We start from the raw sequence: 18,408 nt of genomic DNA, 5'->3' as shown, positions 1-18,408 counted from the left end.
AAAAAGAAATATTGGGGGGGAAGATAAAATTATTAGACATGATATTTTAAAACTTGTTACCCACAAGGTAAACTGAAATAAAACCAAAACAATAATCTCTGCTGAGGAAAAAATTCTTAACGATGTTTATATACCTTAAAGATACATACCCCACAGTCTGCTACATCTCTGTATTTTCCAAAATGAAGAACCTATGACCCAGAACAAAAGATAATATAATTATACCAAAATACCACAAAATAAAAGCAGAAAGTTTAATTAAAAATCAATACATACACGGGCTTTTGTGTTTTGGTTAACCGTCTCATAAACTCCCATGTAAAATTCGGGGTCAAACATATCTTGAATCATGCAACGAAACTTAACAAAGCTGTTAGGTTTTAAATAATGAAGGGGAACTTCATTCAATGATGGTACCTTAAAAGAAAATAATCAAGTCAGTCAACAAAATAGCCTATCTATAAAACATTAAGCACACATACACATATAGGCTACATATCTGGACATGGATTCAATCCACCACCCCACCCCCCGCTGCCACCTACATATGCATGCATACCCACCCTATCAGGAAGCCAAATGACTTAATATCTTGCAAGTTGTTGTAAAAAATCTGATCCAAAGATAAAATTTAGGATGTTTTCTTCCTGACATTTCAATTAGCAGAAAAGCATTTACTTGTCAATTCTTAAAATCCATACAAGCCAATTCTTTTGAAATGAAGGCAACAACACTGAAGGCAATAGATGCTCTTACAACCAGTTTGTCTAGGACATAACATGGTCAGTTACTGCCATCTAGAGGTATAATACAGAAACATTTAATTGCTTGAATTTATATTGCCATATAAACCAGAATTTTAATACTACATACAAATTTAGAGCAGATGCAGATAATAATCTACAATTCACGGCTTTGGGGGGCACAAGGTTTCATTAGTAGTTTTTTTTTTTTTTTTTTTTATAATGTCTATTATAGTACATGGTGCGGCGTGACTGGAGTTCAGACGTGTGCTCTTCCGATCATTTTTTCCTTCACTTGGTTATGTTATTTATTTATGGGTGGTACCATTTAATACATAAAATTTCTTTTTTTTTTTTTTTTTGCGGCACCGGGGATTAAACTCAGACCCTTGCACTTGCCAGGCAAGCGCTTATTCTACTGAGCATCTCCCCATCCCCCCTTCCCCGGCCCTTTCACTAAGTAGTTGAGTCTGGCCTTGAACTCACTATGTAGCCTGGACTGGACTCAAACTCATAGCTATCCTGCTGGCACATCCTTCCCGAAGCTGGGATTACAAGCATGCCCCTCCCCACCCCAAACCCAACTATCTGCATATTTTTAAATTACACATGGGTTACTACCATACTGAAAGGAACTATAGCCTGTCCAACATTGTCCCCTAAAATACCAATAAACTTACCCATTTAGGAGCATTATTTTCCTTCAGCTTTTCCTTAAAATATTCAATAACTTTCTTCTCCCAGTCAGGATTAACTCCATTTTGGGCTGAAAGAGGAATGTAGTTGTCAAATGTAAAGAAACAATATGTAATAACAGACTATGTTCAGGTGAGTCATACCTTCACTTACTCAGCTAAAATAGAACTAAAATTTGCTAAAGATGTGTATTTTAGAGTCTTCTGCACTCACAAGGTTCTCCAGAAGCCTGTTCTGTTCAGGCTGGGCACTGTAAATCTGTAGGACACGGATGAGCTCCTGTGGACCGAGCTGTCGGCCTCAGCGCCAACATCTATGCAGTAAGAGATGGGGCCAACCCAGCCAATGCATGAGCTGCCTGTTGTAAGAGCACTCTTCTTCAAAATATTTATGTGTATTAAAAAAATTTACAATTACCCTGGAATGAGGACCAGAGGATGTTTTACTTTTTGTAACTTTTCATTTGGGAATAATTTCAATATTATACATTTACATTAGTACAAAAACATCTGTATCTTGGCCTTCTTTATCATCTGTTTACTCATATATACTATTCTGATTCATGAAGCTGCACAAATTGTATATTTTGACTTCCAAGTATTTCGGTGTGTGGATCCTAAGGAGGTTATCTTATAGTATAACCACAGTTATACTATGTGATAACAAGCTAAAGAAATTCAAAATCACCTGAAGTGTTTCTGACCCCTTGTTCCATTTTCAGAACTGGTCTTTGCCTTGTCAAGTAAAGTGCTTAGAAATCCTGCTAGATGTGGTGTTATCAGGATTATTTTTAACAGAATTAGCTTCATAACCAATGTAGATAAAATTCCTGTATGTGCAAAACACCTGTTCTCCCCTTTTCTGTCACAGTACTGACGATTGAACCAAAGACACTTCATCACTGAGCTATACCCTCAGGCCTATATTAGATTTTTTTTGTGTGTATAGTATGGGGGATCGAACCCAAGCCCCTTACCCTGAGCTATGGTAAGGGCCATCCCCCATAAACACTTATTTGAGATAGGGGCTCAATAAGTTCCACAGGATGACCCTGAATTATCCCAACATATAGCTGATAATTTGTTTATTCATTCATCTGAAGAATGTATACTGTCTCTAGGTTTTGAACACTATGAACAAAACTATAAACATTTGTGTACAGATTTTGGTAAATATTCAGAGATGGTACAGTTGAGTATCTGGTTAAATTTCTTTTCCCCCTTTTTGCTTTTTTGAGACAGGGTCTTGCTATCTAGTTCAGGCTGGTCTTAGACCAGGCTGGCCTCAAACTCGTGGCAATACTCCTGCTTCTGACGCCCAAGTGCTGGGATTATAGGCATATTCACCATGACTGGCAGGTGGTTAAATGTAAGCAGGTTAATTTTGCCTGTTTTCTACATTGACTCCATCACTGTGAATTCTTACCATCCACATCAAACAGATCCAGTTGTTTGCAACCTTGCAAACTTATAATTGTTCCAATAGGTAACAACTCATCAGAGGTAAAATTTGCATTTCCTTCACAGCTAAAGATATCGAACTCTTTTCAATTTGAGTATTTATTATCATCTTTATATCTTCTTTGGTGAAATGTCTACATAAATCTAATCTCTTGCCTCTCTGAAAATTGGGTAAATTGTTTACCATGTTTTCTTTATATTCTGGATATAAAATCTTTTTCCAACATTGTCATTTGCTGAAGAACTTTTAGACTGTCTCCAGTTTTTGAACACTATCAACAAAACAACTACAAACAGGTACAGGTTTTGGTAAATATCCAGAGATGGCACAGTCGGGTACTTGGTTAAATGATTGATTGATTGATTGATTGATTGATTTTGAGGCAGGGTCTTGCTATGTAGTTCAGGCTGTGATTTTCAAATATATTCTCTTAGCCTATAGCTTTGTTTTCATTTTCCTAATAGTATTTTTGTTTTGTTTGATAAGGGGGTCTCACGATGTACTTCAGACCGACCTTGAATTCAAAACTATCCTGCCTCCACTATCCATATACTAGGATTATAGGCATTACTGAGCCTGGCAAATAGTACTACTTTGCAGGGGAAAAGTTTTTAATTTTCTTTTCTTTTTTTTTTAAATTTTATTTATTTATGTGTGTGTGTGTGTGTGTGTGGCCATCTCAGCCCACCAGGGGGCGGGGCTGGCTGGCATGTGGTGCTGGGGGATTGAACCGCGGTCCCTGCGCTTTGCTAAGCTTGTTCTAAGTAGGTGCTTTAGACCACTGAGCCATCTCACCAGCCCAGTTTTTAATTTTCATGAGCCCAATTTATTGGATGTTGTTTTATGTATTGCGTCTTTGATGTCACATATCGAAAAAATGATCACTACATCTCAGTACACAAAGATCTTCTGTTCTTCTTTCTTTTCTTTTTAAGATAGGTTTGTGGCAGGCCTTGAACTTACTACTATATAGCCCAGGTCGGCCTTGAACTTACAGCTATACACTTACCACAGCTTCTAAAGTGCTGGGATTACTAGCGTGTGCCTCCATGCTTGGCCTTTCTATTTGCTTCTAAAATTTGTATGGTTTTAAGTCTTATACTTAAATCTATGAACCACTAGGAGTTAACTTTTATATAATATATGAGGTATAGGTTGAGATTCAGATTTTGCATGTTTATCTTTTTTTTGAAAAGAATATATTTTTCCCATTAAGTTATCCTTTTTTGCTTCCTCAAAATGCAATTAGAACATGGATGAATCTTGAAAACATTTTACAAAGTGAGATAAACCTGGCACAAAGTACAAATTCAGATGTGGTGGCACATGCTTGTAATCCCAGCACTCAGAATAGGAGAATCACTGAGTTTGAGGCCATCCTGAACTACATGTAGAGACTATATCAAAAACAACAACAAAAATACCCAAAAGTACAAATATTTATAGGATTCCACTTACATGAGGCAACTAGATAGGCAAATTCAGAGAGATAACAAGCACAGCAGAGATTCAAGGGCAGACGAGTGGCAAGGGCTGAGGGGATAGAGATGTACTTCATACTGGGGTGAGGACTGTCTGTGGGGTGGCAGACAGAACAATGACGCCTCCAAAGATGTTCACACCCTAATCCCAGAACCTGGGAATATATGTTACATACCAAAGGGAATTAATATAGCAGATGAAACTAAGGTCAATAATCAGCTACCTTACAAAAGGGAGGTTGTCTGGATGGGTTAAATATAATCACAAAGGTCCTTCAATGTAGAAGGAAACAAGTGGAAGTTAGAAGAAGTTAAAATTGCAAGACATGTGAAAAACTTGATTTTCTGGCTTTGAAAGCAGAAGATGAAAGCCAAGGAGATAGCTCAGTAGAATAAGCGCTTGCCTAGCAGGGTCCTGAGTTCAATGCCCAGTACTGGAAAAAAAAAAAAAAAAGCAAAAAAGCAGAAGGGAGACATAATCCATAAAATGCAGGCAGTCACTAGAAGTAGAAACAAATTCTCCCCTAGTCTACACATAGGAATGCAAGCTCTACTGAACAGCATGATTTTATCCCAGTCAGACTTATATCAAGTGTCTGGTCTTTAGAACTGTTAATGATAACCCACACTATGTTACAATCCTAAATTTGTTAAAGCAGACACAGAAAGCTAATATGTTGATTTCTGAAGAACAAATCCACTTCATCTCATTTGTCAATTTACATCCATACAGCTATTCATATTATCCTTTTCATATTCATATAGCTAACAGTGGTAACATTTTTCTCATTCCAATAGTTAATTTGTTTGCCTTTTTTTCTAAAGGGTTTATCAGTATCACTGATATAAAGTGTGAGTGGAGGGAATATAGCTTAGAGATACAGTTCATGCCCAGCATGTGAGAGGCCTTGGGGTCTACTCCCAGCATTAAAGGAGAAAAAGGGCAGGGAAGAAGCAAGGAAAGGAGGACAGATTTTAGGTTTCATCATTTTTTTTTTTTTTTTCAATTCTTGACTTCTGCTCTGTATATTATACCCTTTCTTCTGTATCTTAGTTTATTTTACTGTTCATTTCTGGATTCATATGTGGAAACTTACATTATTGATTTGAGTTAGATCTTTCTTTTCCTCTAAGAAATAAATGTAGGGCTGGAGAGATGGCTCAGTGGTCTAAAGCACCTACTTGAAACAAGCTTGGCAAAGCACAGGGACCGCGGTTCGATCCCCAGCACCACATGCCAGCCAGCCCCGCCCCCTGGTGGGCTGAGCTGGCCACACACACACACACAATAAATAAATGTAATAAATAAAAATAAATAAATATAAAAAAGAAATGAATGTAATGCCTCTAAACACATCTTCTCTGCTTATATTGATTTTCTTTTCTTTTAGTTCACAACATTGAAAAATTTCCCAAGAGACTTTTTAAAATAATGGACGATTTAGAAGTGTTAATTCTACACATCTGAATTTTCTTCTCATCTCTGTTACTGATTTCCAGCCTACTTTTATGATGATCAGGTAATAAGCTTGCCTCTTTGAGCTTTGCTGTTTGGTTTATGACTCAAGATATGATTTATCTTTCTGAATACTCCACGTGTACTTGAACAGAATGTGGATTTTGTTGTTAGGTAGAGAAACATCAGTCAGGTCTGCTTGGGTGATAGGTGTTCTGCAGTTCTTTGCTGATCTTTCAAGAAGTGAAGGAGTATTTAAGCCTCCAACTTGGTCTGCAGGTCTCTTACCCTTTCAATACTGCCACTTTTTGTTTCATGTACGGTATTTCATGTCAGCTTCAAGCATAGGCAGGACTGCAGGCATTCATCACATCATCTAGTTTAAATTGCCTTTTTTTAGCACACCAGACACATTCACACATTCTACTAGTAGTTTGTTCATTTGTTCTTTCTTTCTTTTGACAGGATCTTGCTATGTAGTTCAGGCTGGTTTGAACTCTGTATGTAACCCATGCTTGTCCAGAATTCTCCACCCTCCCAAGTGCTGGGATTATAAGCATGTGCCACCTATATAGTTTGGTACACAAAGGGTTCTATCTTCTTGGTAAATTTTTCTTATTATGTAATGTATCTCTTGTTCCCTTTTCACACCATTTTAAAAAGTTTTAAAATTTAAAAAGAATTAGGCAGGTGTGGCTATATACACTGGATTGCAGCACCCTCGGAGGCTGAGGCAAGAGGATTGCAAGGTCAACCACTGTGCAACTTAGCCTCAAAATAAAAAACTGACTGGGTGTGTTGTAACTCAGTGGGTTCATTCTCCACAACTGAAAAAAAAAAAAAAAAAAAAAGAAAGAATAAAGAGGAAACAATGTCATTCAAGAAATAAGAGAATTAGCTCATGAGTACAATATGAGAAGAAAACCACAGTTCAACAATTATGCAAAAAACCCTTAAAGGTAATTAGCACAAATTGGGGACTAATTCATAGGACTCACTGGAGAACATCCACCAAAACCCAAAACAGAACAAACAAAAACCTGAGAAAACAGCTTTGAGTAAATAATTAATATGAATGAAATTCTGGAAAACCTTAGTAAGAATGATGATGTTAAATAAGAAAAAGAAATGAAACAAACTATCACTCTGCATGAAAATACAACATATAGGGCTGGAGAGATGGCTCAGTGGTCTAAAGCACCTACTTGGAACAAGCTTGGCAAGGCATCAGGGACCGCAGTTCGATCCCCCAGCACCACATGCCAGCCAGCCCCGCCCCTGGTGGGCTGAGCTGGCCACATACACACACCACACACACTCTCTCTCTCTCTCAAATAAATAAAAAATTTAAAAAAAAAAAGAAAAGAAAATACAACATATAATGAACCTAACATAGCTTCAAAATACATAAAACAATTCACAGAACTACTTAAGAGAAAAATCTGAATTGAAGACTAGGCTGGGGATGTTGAGTTCAATCCCCACTACTACCAAAAAAAAAAAGAATTAAAGACTAAATTAGCAGACATGTCAGAAACATAAATCCAGCTGGACGTGGTGCAGCATGCCTATAATGCCACATTAAAGAGGCTGAGGCAGGAGGACTGCTGTGAGTCAGCTTGTACTATATAGTGAGACTGTCTCAAGAACGAACAACCAAAAAACCACACACACACACACACACACACACACACACACCCCAAAAACAAATCCAGCACAAAATACAAAAGCAAATGTACAGCAAACAGGGAATATGAATAAGATACGTTCTCAAATAGTACCCCCATAGTACCATATGAAGGCCTCATGTGTATGCTCAGTGGTGGAGCACATGCAGGTTCCCACCAAGTTGCTGTCCTAAAACTTGTGATCCTCCTGCCTCAGCTTCAAGCATAGGCAGGACTGCAGGCATTCATCACATCATCTAGTTTAAATTGCCTTTTTTTTAGCACACCAGACACATTCACACATTCTACTAGTCATTTAGGAAGCTTAAATGGAGATCAGCTGTATGCCATTTACTGACCAAAATGGGGCAGAATTAAAAAAAAAAAAAAAAAAAAAATCAGTAATGCAGGAAAATCCTAGAACATCAATACTTTCATGCATGCGTGTAAAAGCCAACAGCCAGGATAGGTGGCACATGCTTATAATCCCAGCACTTGGGAGGGTGGAGAATTCTGGACAAGCATGGGTTACAGAGTTCAAACCAGCCTGAACTACATAGCAAGATCCTGTCAAAAGAAAGAAAGAAAGAACAAATGAACAAACTAAAAACTCCCCAATTCAGAGAGGAACTTATTGAGGGTAATTATAAAATACTCTGGGTGGATAAGAAAGGAATTTATACAGGTTAATATTTGTGGGATACTAAGGTGATATTCAGAGAAAAAGTTATAGCTTTTACTATGTTTATTAAAACCCAAGAAAAAATAGAGATAGATGAACCTATTACGCAGATCACACAGCTGAAAAAATAAAATTCATAGAATAAAAAAGAAAATAATAATGCTAAAGGCAGACATCAAGGAAATAGGACCAAAAAAAGGGGATATCAAAAAAATGGGGGAGAGCAGAGGATGTAGTTCAGTGAGATGGCCTTCAGTGCAATGCCTAGTACCACAAACAAAAATGAACTGGACAGGGATAGGGAGATAGCTCACTGGAATAAGTGATTGCCTGGCAAGCACAAGGTCTTGAGTCCAATCCCCGGTACCACTTAAAAAAAAAAAAAAAAGGAACTGAACAACAGTATCGTACATATAAATAAGACAGAAACTGAGGAAAATCAACTGCAAATAGGCTAAATTTTAGGGGAAAGTGATACACAATGAGAGAAATACTAAAAGTTATGAGATATCACAAAGCATGAGTTAGGAAGCTAAAAACAGATAAATTCCTGAAAGAACTGCCAAAAGCAGCATAAAATTGGCATACTATTTTTATTATTTTTGTCTAAGAACAGTGTGAATACTACCAATATAAGAAACAAAAAAAACAACTAATCTTTTTCCCATGTCCATGAATTCCCATATTTACATAAATTTGCAAAATTTCAGGCTAAAGCCAGGCATGGTGGTGCATGCCTATAATCCCCACACTGGAGGCTGAGGCAAAAGAAGGATCTCAAGTTGCAGCCCACTCTAGGCAACTTATAGACTTAGTAAGATTGCCACAGCATAAAAAAATAAAAACAAGACTAAGAATGTTAACTCAGTTCAGGGCCAGTGGGATAGCTCAGTGGTCTAAAGCGCCTGCCTGGGCAAGCTTAGGCAGGCACAGGGAAGGGTGGTTCAATCCACAGCACCACAAGCCACGCAAAAAAAAAAAAAAAAAGTTAACTTAGTCCAAAGGCCCTTGGCTCAACCACTAATTAAAAGTCCTATAGAAAGTTTCCAGAGACTGAGACAGAGGGATTCCTGGCCCAAGAGTTTGAGGCTAACCTAGGCAATATGGCATGACTTGGTTTCAACCAATTGATCACGTCTAAAAATCAGCTGTTTAATATAGTAAAGAAATTATGACCAAGCAGTACTTATTCCAAAAAATGCAAGGGTAGTTCATTATCAGAAAACATTAAAAACAAAATTTATATTATTTAATATAAATTAAATGATTAAAGAAAAAATATTCAGTGATTTGAACAAAGCTTCTGAGAGCATTCAAAACCTGTTTAAAAATGAAAAATTATAAATTATGGCTTGATTATAAAGTTGGAGGAGGGCTGGTGAGATGGCTCAGTGGTCTAAAGCACCTACTTGGAACAGGCTTGGCAAAGCACAGGGACCGCAGTTCGATCCTCCAGCACCACATGCCGGCCAGCCACGCCCCCTGGTGGGGTGGGCTGAGCTGGCCACACCCACACCCACACCCACACCCACACCCACACCCACAATAAATGTTTAAAAAAAAAAATAAAACACCTACTTAGAACAAGCTTAGCAAAGCACAGGGACCACGGTTCAATCCCCAGCACCACATACCAGCCAGCCCCGCCCCCTGGTGGGCTGTTTTGCAAAATTTTTTAATTGGCAATACTGAGGATTGAACCCAGGCCCTTGCATATGCTAGGCAAGCACTCTATCACTGAGTTACACCCCTAGATCCAAACCACACCCTTAGACTTTCTATTTTGAGACAGGTCCTTTCTAAATTGCAGACTGGTCTTTAACTTGTGGTCCTCATCATTCAGCTTCCCAAGCAGCTGGGATTACAGCCAGGTGACATGAAACCTGGTTATCTTTTAACCCTTACTGGACAAAATACAAAGGAACTGAGCTGAGCATGGTGGCACACTCCTGTAATCTCCTCACTCAAGAGGCTAAGGTAATCTCACTCAAGAGGCCAGCCTGAACTACACAGCAAGATCCTCACACTTAAAAAAAACCAAACTCAGGCCAGGCTGTGGAATACATGCTTGCACTAGAACTCTGGGAGGCTGAGACAAGAAGATCCTCGGTTGAAACACAATCTGGGCCATTTAGGAAGATCCTGTCTCAAAATTGGCGATACAGCTCAGTGCAAAAGACCTAGATTCAATCCCCACGACTGAAACAAACAAACAGGCACAACATAAAAGGCAGGCAAGATGGCAAGTGCATGAAGTTCCAGATACTTGGCAAGAGAATCACCTGAGCCCAGGACTTCCAGGCCAGCATGGGTGCTATAGCAAATCCCTGTACCAAAGGCATAAAAAAGCCACATGTTGTGGCAAATACCTACAATCCCAATGCTTGGATTGCCACCAGTCTGAGGCAAGCTGGGCTACACAGTGAGACCTGGTCTCAAAAATACAAATGAATAACTGTTACGCATACAATTAATAGCAATCCAACATGAGGGTGTACTCCTTCCAAGTGAGTAACATCCCCAGCCTCCACCTCATCCCTTTTTAAATTGTAAGAAAAGATCTCATTACGTTTGTTGCCCAAATGGGGCTCAAACTGATTATGCTCCTGCCTCAGCTTCTCAATGTGGAGATTATAGGTGTACTATGACCCAGCTCAAACTGAGATACACTGAATTAAAAATGTGTAGTCACACACGCAAAACAAATGCCTAGGAATGTTTATAGCAACAACTAATAAGTGGAAACAACCCAAGCTTGCATCACTAGATGAATAAAATGTGACACATACATAAAATAGATTATTAATTTTGTCATAAAAATGTAGCACTGAAACATGCTACAATATGGATGGGCCTTAAAAATATGTTAAGTAAAAGAAGCCTGGCTTTAAAGGCCACATGTTGTATGATTTCATGTATATGAAACAACTAGAGCAGGTCTATGAACAAATCTAGATGGTAGTAGGCCAAAGAATAGCAGGGGGATTGGGAGTAACAATAAATTTTCGGCTTGTGTGATGACATGCCCTGTAATCTAAGCACTCAGAAGGCTGAGACAGGAGGCTTTCCTTGAGTTTCAGGCCACTCTAGGCAAAAAAAGGTAAATTTTATGCGACTTGTGTATGAATAAAAATTTTCTGTTATATTAAAAAAGAGTACTGAAAAAAGTGCTTACTTCAATGGGGAAAAAGTACTTTTATTCACTCAATAACATCTTGCTAGTTCTTTTTAACCACATGCAAACTATGCTTTACTATTTAAAAACTAGTATGTCTGTTACCTTTTTCTTGGAACTGGGGATTGAACTGAGGGCCTTGCACTTGCCAGACAGGCACTTATGCTGCTGAGCCATCTCCCTGGCCCTGTGTTTTGCCATACCTGCTCAATCCATTCGTCTCTAAGAACAACATGGTAAGGCAAACGTGGTGGCACAAGGCTGCAATCCCAGCACTTGAAAGGCTGAGGCAGCAGGATCACCATGAGCTTGAAGGCTGCCTGAGCTAGTACTTAGTGAGACACTGTCTCAAAAAGAATATCTGTACTATCAAACTGTGGGCCTTAAAAGTCATGACTCTCTTATGTAGCTCTGTACCATGGCTATGGATGGTTATGAGTAGAATCGTGACTCCATACTGGGTCAACCAGATTTTCTATCCCTGGAATTTAGGATGAAGGTAAAGATGTTCCTATTGAGAACTAGAACTGAGAAGTCAATTTTGGAGCTATGGAGTAGAGAAAGTTAATGTGCAGAACGAACGCAGGTAACCTACAGGGAAAAAATAACTAGAACTGCTTGGATTGCTGTTTCCCAGCTCCTGAGTCTATTCAGTCCCTTGGGATACCCACCCTCACCCCTGCCTTTGATTTCCACCATCTTAAATACTTTTCAGTGGTCTACCAAGTGCAGGCTGGTAGGAGAGATCCAAGTGGGGTAGACAATGATGGTGTGATCTATTTAGACTCACGGTGATAATAACGAGTAGGCCAACTTTTAGTAGTTGCTTGGTGTCCCCCCCATCGCACCCTCTCCCCATGCATGGTCCTGGTGACTGAACCTCAGAGTTTGTGCATGCCAGAGAAACACTCTTAACACTGAGCTACATTACCAGCGCTTTTATTTTTTGAGATAAGGTTTTGCTGAATTGTCCAGGCTGGCCCTTAATTTCTTAATTTGCAGTTCTCCTACAACCTCTCAAGTAACTGAGATTAGAGGCATGTGCTACCAGTTAATCTTGTTATTGCTTTACACTCTCTAAAAGGCTAGTGATGAAATACTTCAACGTGCCTTCCTTCACACACTACTGCTCTTCTTTACATGAGCCAGTCTAGTTCTGCTACAAACAACCATTCTTAAATATAACCAAATATAATATTCTACTTCAACCAACAGCTGCAAGCCAAAGAGTAAAATAAATCAGAGTTGATAAGTACTGGGGCTGGGAAGATGGCTCAGTAAAATAAGTGCTATGGCCTAATTTCAATCCCCAGTACTGAAAAAAAAAAAAAAAAGATAAGTACTCTTCTTTTTCTGAAATTAAAAGCAGTTATAGCAAGGTGGTGTAACATCCTGTAATGCCAGCATTCAGGAAGCCTGAGGCAGGAGGATCATAAATTCAAACTCATCTTGGAAATTTAATGACTCACAGAAACCAAGTCTCAGCTGGGTGTGGGCACACTGCCAGTTTGAAGTTAGCCTGGGCTACAAAGTGAGTTCAAGGCCAGCCTGAACTGCACAGCAAAACTGTCTCAAAAAGACACCCCCCCCCCAAAAAAAAAAAAAAAACACTGAGGATTTAACTCAATGTGAAGACTCTGGGTTCAATTTTCAGTATTTCAGAATAAATGAATAAAAGTAGTTACAGCTGGCACACTGGCAGAGGCCTGTAGTCTCATCTATTCAGAAGACAAGAGGATCACTGGAGCCCAGGAGTTTTGAGACCAGCCTAGGCAACATAATAAGACCTCATCATAAAGAAGGGGGCAATTATTAATTCAAACCAAGAAAATTTTGTTCTTTCAATGAATAAAATAATTAAAAGAAAAAGTAGGGCACTGAGGTTTTTATTTTCTTTGAAGTTCTTGCCTTTAACAGAAGCAATCTGGTATGTCACAAAGGAGAAATCACCATGGAGACTATGCCATCAGTTCTACACACACAAAAGAGCCTTCAAAAGATCTGCTGAAGCTGAGTGTGATGGCATATAGACATAATTTCAACACTCTGGGAGGCTGAGGCAAGAGAATCTCAAATTCAAAACCAGCCAGGAAATTTAGCCACTTAGCAAGACCCTGTTTCAAAAAATAAAAAGGGTTGGTGATGTACCTCAGTGTAAAGATCCCAGGTTAAATCCTCAGTAACAAAAAAGTAAAATTTAAAAATCTGTTGAATTATATTCTTCACTTTTAAGCTCTTGGGTCTCAATGTCCTACATTGAGGACATTGTAGATAACATGATTCATATAGGTATGATTGGTGGGCCACAGAATTTCAAAGTTTCTTACCTAAACCAAGAAGAGTCACGATCTGCATGTGAAAAACAAACAACTTGTTCAATCTACTTTCTGGAACAATACAGTGCTCATCAGAACTGTCCTAAACTTGGTATCTGTGGCCTCAGGAACCATCCCAGTTTACACAATTAATCAGTTCGCTGCTTTTATTCAATAAATGTCTACTGAGAAGCCAGGCATGATGTCCCATGCCTATAATCCCAGCATCTGGGAGGCTAAGGCAGGAGGATCAGAGTTGAAGATCAGTTTGGGCTACATAGTGAGCTCAAGGCCAACCTGAACTGCACAGTGAGACTGCCTAAAAACAAACAACAACAAAAATCAGGATAAAATACTAAACCCTGCAGACACAGGCCCTGAATTGTGTCAGTCAAAATCTAGTGAAGGAACATAAGAAATAAGCAATTTCAACAATGGCTGTACATACTGATTTCCAGGAATGAATGGGACTCAAGTAACATGGAACAGGGGGAATCTAACCTAATTTGGTTACCAGAGGAAAGGTAAGCTGTAACCAGGAAAGTGAATTTGGATGGGAAAGGGGCACCAGACAAAGCACACAGCAGATGCAGAAGCCTCAGAGGCAAGGTTTAAAATCACAGTACTGAAAGAAGATTCAGTCTGGCTAGGATAATGAATATGAAAGGGAACACGGGATCAAGTCTGCCAGTTAGGTGGAGTGAATTAAAAAAAAAACAAAACAAAAAAAGTTAGGATCAGGGAAAAAAAAATGCTGTGGATGTAGCTCAGTGTGAAGAACCTGGATTTAATCCCAGTACTACATGGGAAAAAAGTCTGGATCAGGTATTAAGGGCAATTGGAAGTCACTGAAAGAGGTGGTCCCAGTGTAAAGAATGAAAATGAGAAGCTATACTGGAGCAAGAAGCCAGCAGGAAGCCACAATCATCCAGAAAAGAAACAATGACCTGAATTCTGACAGCGGTAGGCTTAAGGATGAAGATCTCAGGAAACACTAAAAAAGATGCTTAAGAATTAGAGCAGATAAAACACACTGTCAGAATTCAGATGCTAAGAGAAAGGCTCAGGAAGAAGGTGATTATCAAAACTAGCATCACATACTAAAAGGCAGGTACTCTAGATCTGCATGGTACACCTGACCTGAGATGGTATCAATAACCTATAGTGCATGTGCTAGTAAAACATAACATCTCTGTCCACATATAGCTACTGAGCACCTGACACATGGTTAGGGACGTTGAGGAGCTGGACTTCTGTGTAATTTTAACTAATTTAAACAGTTCCAAGTAGCTACTGCATCTGACAATACAACTCTAGCCAACTAATGTAAAATATGACACTGTTAAGTTTGTTATCAGAATGAGAAAATAAATCCTTTGGATTTAGTTGGAAAGATGTTCAAGATACATTAAAAAACATCCCTGTGTGGACCTGGCCCTAGCTCAGTTCTTTAAGTGACTGCTTCCACAAAGCTGTCAGCCTCTGGTTGCTCTAGTTCGATCCCCACAACACTCCAACCAGCCAAAAGTGCCCTGAAGGCATTCCAGGAGTAAAAAAAAAAAAAAGCAAAACAAAACAAAAAAAACCTTATTCCTTTGGGGGCCTGGCCCTAGCTCAGGCCTTTAAGTGGCTGCTTCCACAAAGCTGTCAGCCTCAGGTTGCTGGAGTTCGAACCTCACACCTCTCCCGCTGGCCAAAAGTGCCCTGAAGGCATTTGAGGAACCAAAAAAAAAAAAACATCCCTGTGCTCTGGGAGGCTGAGGCAGGAGGTTCATAAGCTTAGCTGGGGCAATTCAGTGACTTAGTGAGAACCTTTTTCAAAATTTAAAGAAGGGGGGGTGGGGCAAGGGGTTGCTCAGTGCAAAAGCTCTGGGTTCCCTCCCTAGTAATACAGTAAGTAAATACTTAAAAAGGATTGGTTTATAGATCAGTGTCAAGGCTCTGGGTTCAATCCCTAGTATGGGGGGGGGGGGAAGAAATATATTTCAACCAAATGTGATGGTGCATACCTGTAATCCCAATACTTGGGAAGGTGAGGTAGGAGGATCTAAGCTCTAGGCCAGCTACAGAAGTTCAAGGCTGGCTTGGACTACATAGTGAGACCTTGTCTCAAAAACAAACAAACGAAAAAACAAGAACAAAAACTGTGCTCCCTTGAGCAGCACACATACTAAAAACAAAAACACCCTCATATTTTAGAATATATGCATAACAGACTTGCATTTTTCAGTTTCAAGAAACAGTACAAATGTATACAAAGAAAATAAACTCAGAGCTGGGGACATAGCTGACTGGTGGAAACTTGCCTAGATTGTGAAGCCCTAGGTTTGAGCCCCTACACCTCGAACAAATAAATAGCTGAACAATCATGCACTAAACAGGTTATCTTGAAGATAAAGAATGATAGAAGCCTTTCATATTCTGTATGTTACTGGCTTTAATTTTTCTTTTCTTTTTTTTTTTTTTTGGTGGAACCAGGGATTGAACTCAGGCCCTTGTGCTTGCCAGGGAAGCGCTTATTCCACTGAGCCATCTCCCTGGCCCCTTTTTTATTGTATTCTTTTTTTCCCCCCTGGAACCCCAGGTTGAACTCAGATCCTTGCGCCTGCCAGGGAAGCACTTATTCTACTGAGCCACCTCCCCGGCTAATTTTTATTTTCAACAGTCAACATACATTCTTTTTCTATCCGGTGGAAAGTGAGTTAATGCAATTTCCTAGGGTTAAAGGTATAGCTCAGTGATGGAGAAGTGCTTGGCCTATCTTGGGATAAATTTTCAGCACCAAAAAACAAAACCAAAAAGCAATTTCTTACTAAACCAAAAGGTATTACAAGTTTTACTTATTTCTCCTAACATGCCTGTAATGCAGTTATTACAGGGATTCCTAATATAGTCACAGTGGTAGGAAAATACAGCAAAAGTATAGACTTAATGATGACAGAGTCTACAAAACACTGACTTCCTTGTAAGATTCTAGGAATGAGACCTGGAGGTATATATAAGGCTCAGGTTCCCACAGTAATAGACAAAACTAGCAAGATATTGTAAAACCTGTATTTAATAACCAAATTACATTCTTGTACTACGATGAGATGTGCCCTTTAGAAGCACATACCTAGAGAACTTATGAGAACAAAATCTCACACAAATACTTATGTATCTGTATCAAATTCAAAGCCCTCTCACTAGGCATGGTGTAACATGCCTTTATGATTCCTACTTGGAAGACTGAGACAGAAGGAACCAAAATTCAACACCAGGGCCACTTAGAGACTCTGTCTCAAAATAAAATAAAAATAGGGCTGGGAATGTAACTCAGTGGTACAGTGCTTTGCCTCACACATGTGAGACCCTAGGTTCAATCCCCAGTACCAAAACAAACAAACAAATCTCATTTTCAGCAAGACCAAAGTACAGGGTATTTCTCATAAATAAATTTTCTAGGATCAGTAATTAGAACTTAATCCTTTAAGCAATCTTTTTGGCTTGGAAGGTTTTTTTCCTAAAATATATGTATGCATCTGCACCCTCTTAAACCAACACTGCAATTTAATCCTCACTTGACATTCAGGGAGCATTATTTTGAACATCACTTACTGGCTCCAGTACTCATTATTACAAACATCAATTACTAGGAATTTGTAAATCAGATAGGCCCTTTTTTAAAGTGCCCCAGACTGCTATATGCGCTAGGATTTGCCTTTCAGTTTTCCTTACGTGGTGGGGATTGAAACTAGGGTCTCCTGTATGTCAGCCACCCACTCTATCATCGAGTTACTTTTTAAAAAATATATATAATTTTTAAAAATCAGGTTGCAAGTGTTTACTATAATCTAGATGTCTCTCCAGACCTTCTTTAGCTTGCTGTCTTTAGTTTTAGCCTGGAAAACCAAACTAAACAAGAAGTACAGGTAAAATACTAGAAGCCCTCTTACAAGCAGTACATTTCATGCCATTGGTTGTGGATGCTGAGTACTATTTAGCTTCTTTTTTCAACTTTTTAAAAAAAAATTAGCACGTTTGCAGGATGTAAGGTTTACTTTCCTTGTATAGAGTTCTTTTATTAGACATGCATTTTTTAAAAATTTTCCTAAGCAAAGAACTCAGGGCCTACCACAATTTAAAGCACGTTTCATCGATGAGCAACCCACCCCCTGAGAAGTTTTAAAAGCACTAAGCACAAGTTACAACAGCAAATTAGTCGGGTGAGGCGATCCAACACAGTGATTTCTAGTTGCCTGACTTAAGGGGTGGGGATCAAAAGGCTCAGTTAACGAGAAACAAGTCTACATTTTCTTCGTGTCCTCTTTGCAGAAAATTAGTAACAGCGAGTCCAACTAAAATTTACTAAGTTTGCCTGCAATATCTTCAGCACCGTCTAGGTAGAAACTGAAGCTCAACATTTCTTGCTAGCTCTGGCGTGGGCAGTGTATGACTCGCTGGGTTCTGAAGTCGTCCGAGCTAAACGTTAACATTTTGGAGGAACACATTTTAGTAAAACCCAAGCGTTAGAGTCAACGTCGCTGTGAAGGTGCTAGCACGGCCCCACACACCGGAAGTTTTGAAATATCCTGCGGGCTCCCAGGGGCACAGCGGCCCTCTCCGCCACAGCCCCGGCGGCCCTCCGGGGATCGGGCACCTCTCCGGGTCCGCAGCCGTCGGCGCGGGACCCCGGCCGGGCGACCGCGCGAGCCAGGCCGTCAATCACGGCGGGGCAGGCGGCAGCGCCCGG

The 18,408-nt window shown here is 39.5% G+C and overlaps 1 protein-coding gene across 4 annotated transcripts in view; it reads right to left on the bottom strand.

Moving 5' to 3' along the window:
• Mcmbp (minichromosome maintenance complex binding protein) overlaps positions 1 to 18,408 on the bottom strand; it is a 51,265-nt gene that overhangs the window by 32,301 nt on the left and 556 nt on the right. For all 4 annotated transcript variants that reach the window (XM_004625621.3, XM_023708981.1, XM_004625622.3 and 1 more), the window contains exons 2-4: positions 1,424 to 1,509; positions 277 to 417; positions 150 to 191 (exon numbers count right to left, since the gene is read on the bottom strand). In XM_004625621.3, coding sequence (XP_004625678.1) covers positions 150 to 191; positions 277 to 417; positions 1,424 to 1,509 — 269 coding nt within the window. The remainder of the gene's footprint in view (positions 1 to 149; positions 192 to 276; positions 418 to 1,423; positions 1,510 to 18,408) is intronic.

The sequence above is a fragment of the Octodon degus genome, unplaced genomic scaffold (genome assembly GCF_000260255.1).
Source record: "Octodon degus isolate 3935 unplaced genomic scaffold, OctDeg1.0 scaffold00010, whole genome shotgun sequence".
Classification (NCBI taxonomy): domain Eukaryota; kingdom Metazoa; phylum Chordata; class Mammalia; order Rodentia; family Octodontidae; genus Octodon; species Octodon degus.
Note: the sequence above shows the minus strand (reverse complement) of the source record. Positions and strands in the feature narration are given on the sequence as shown.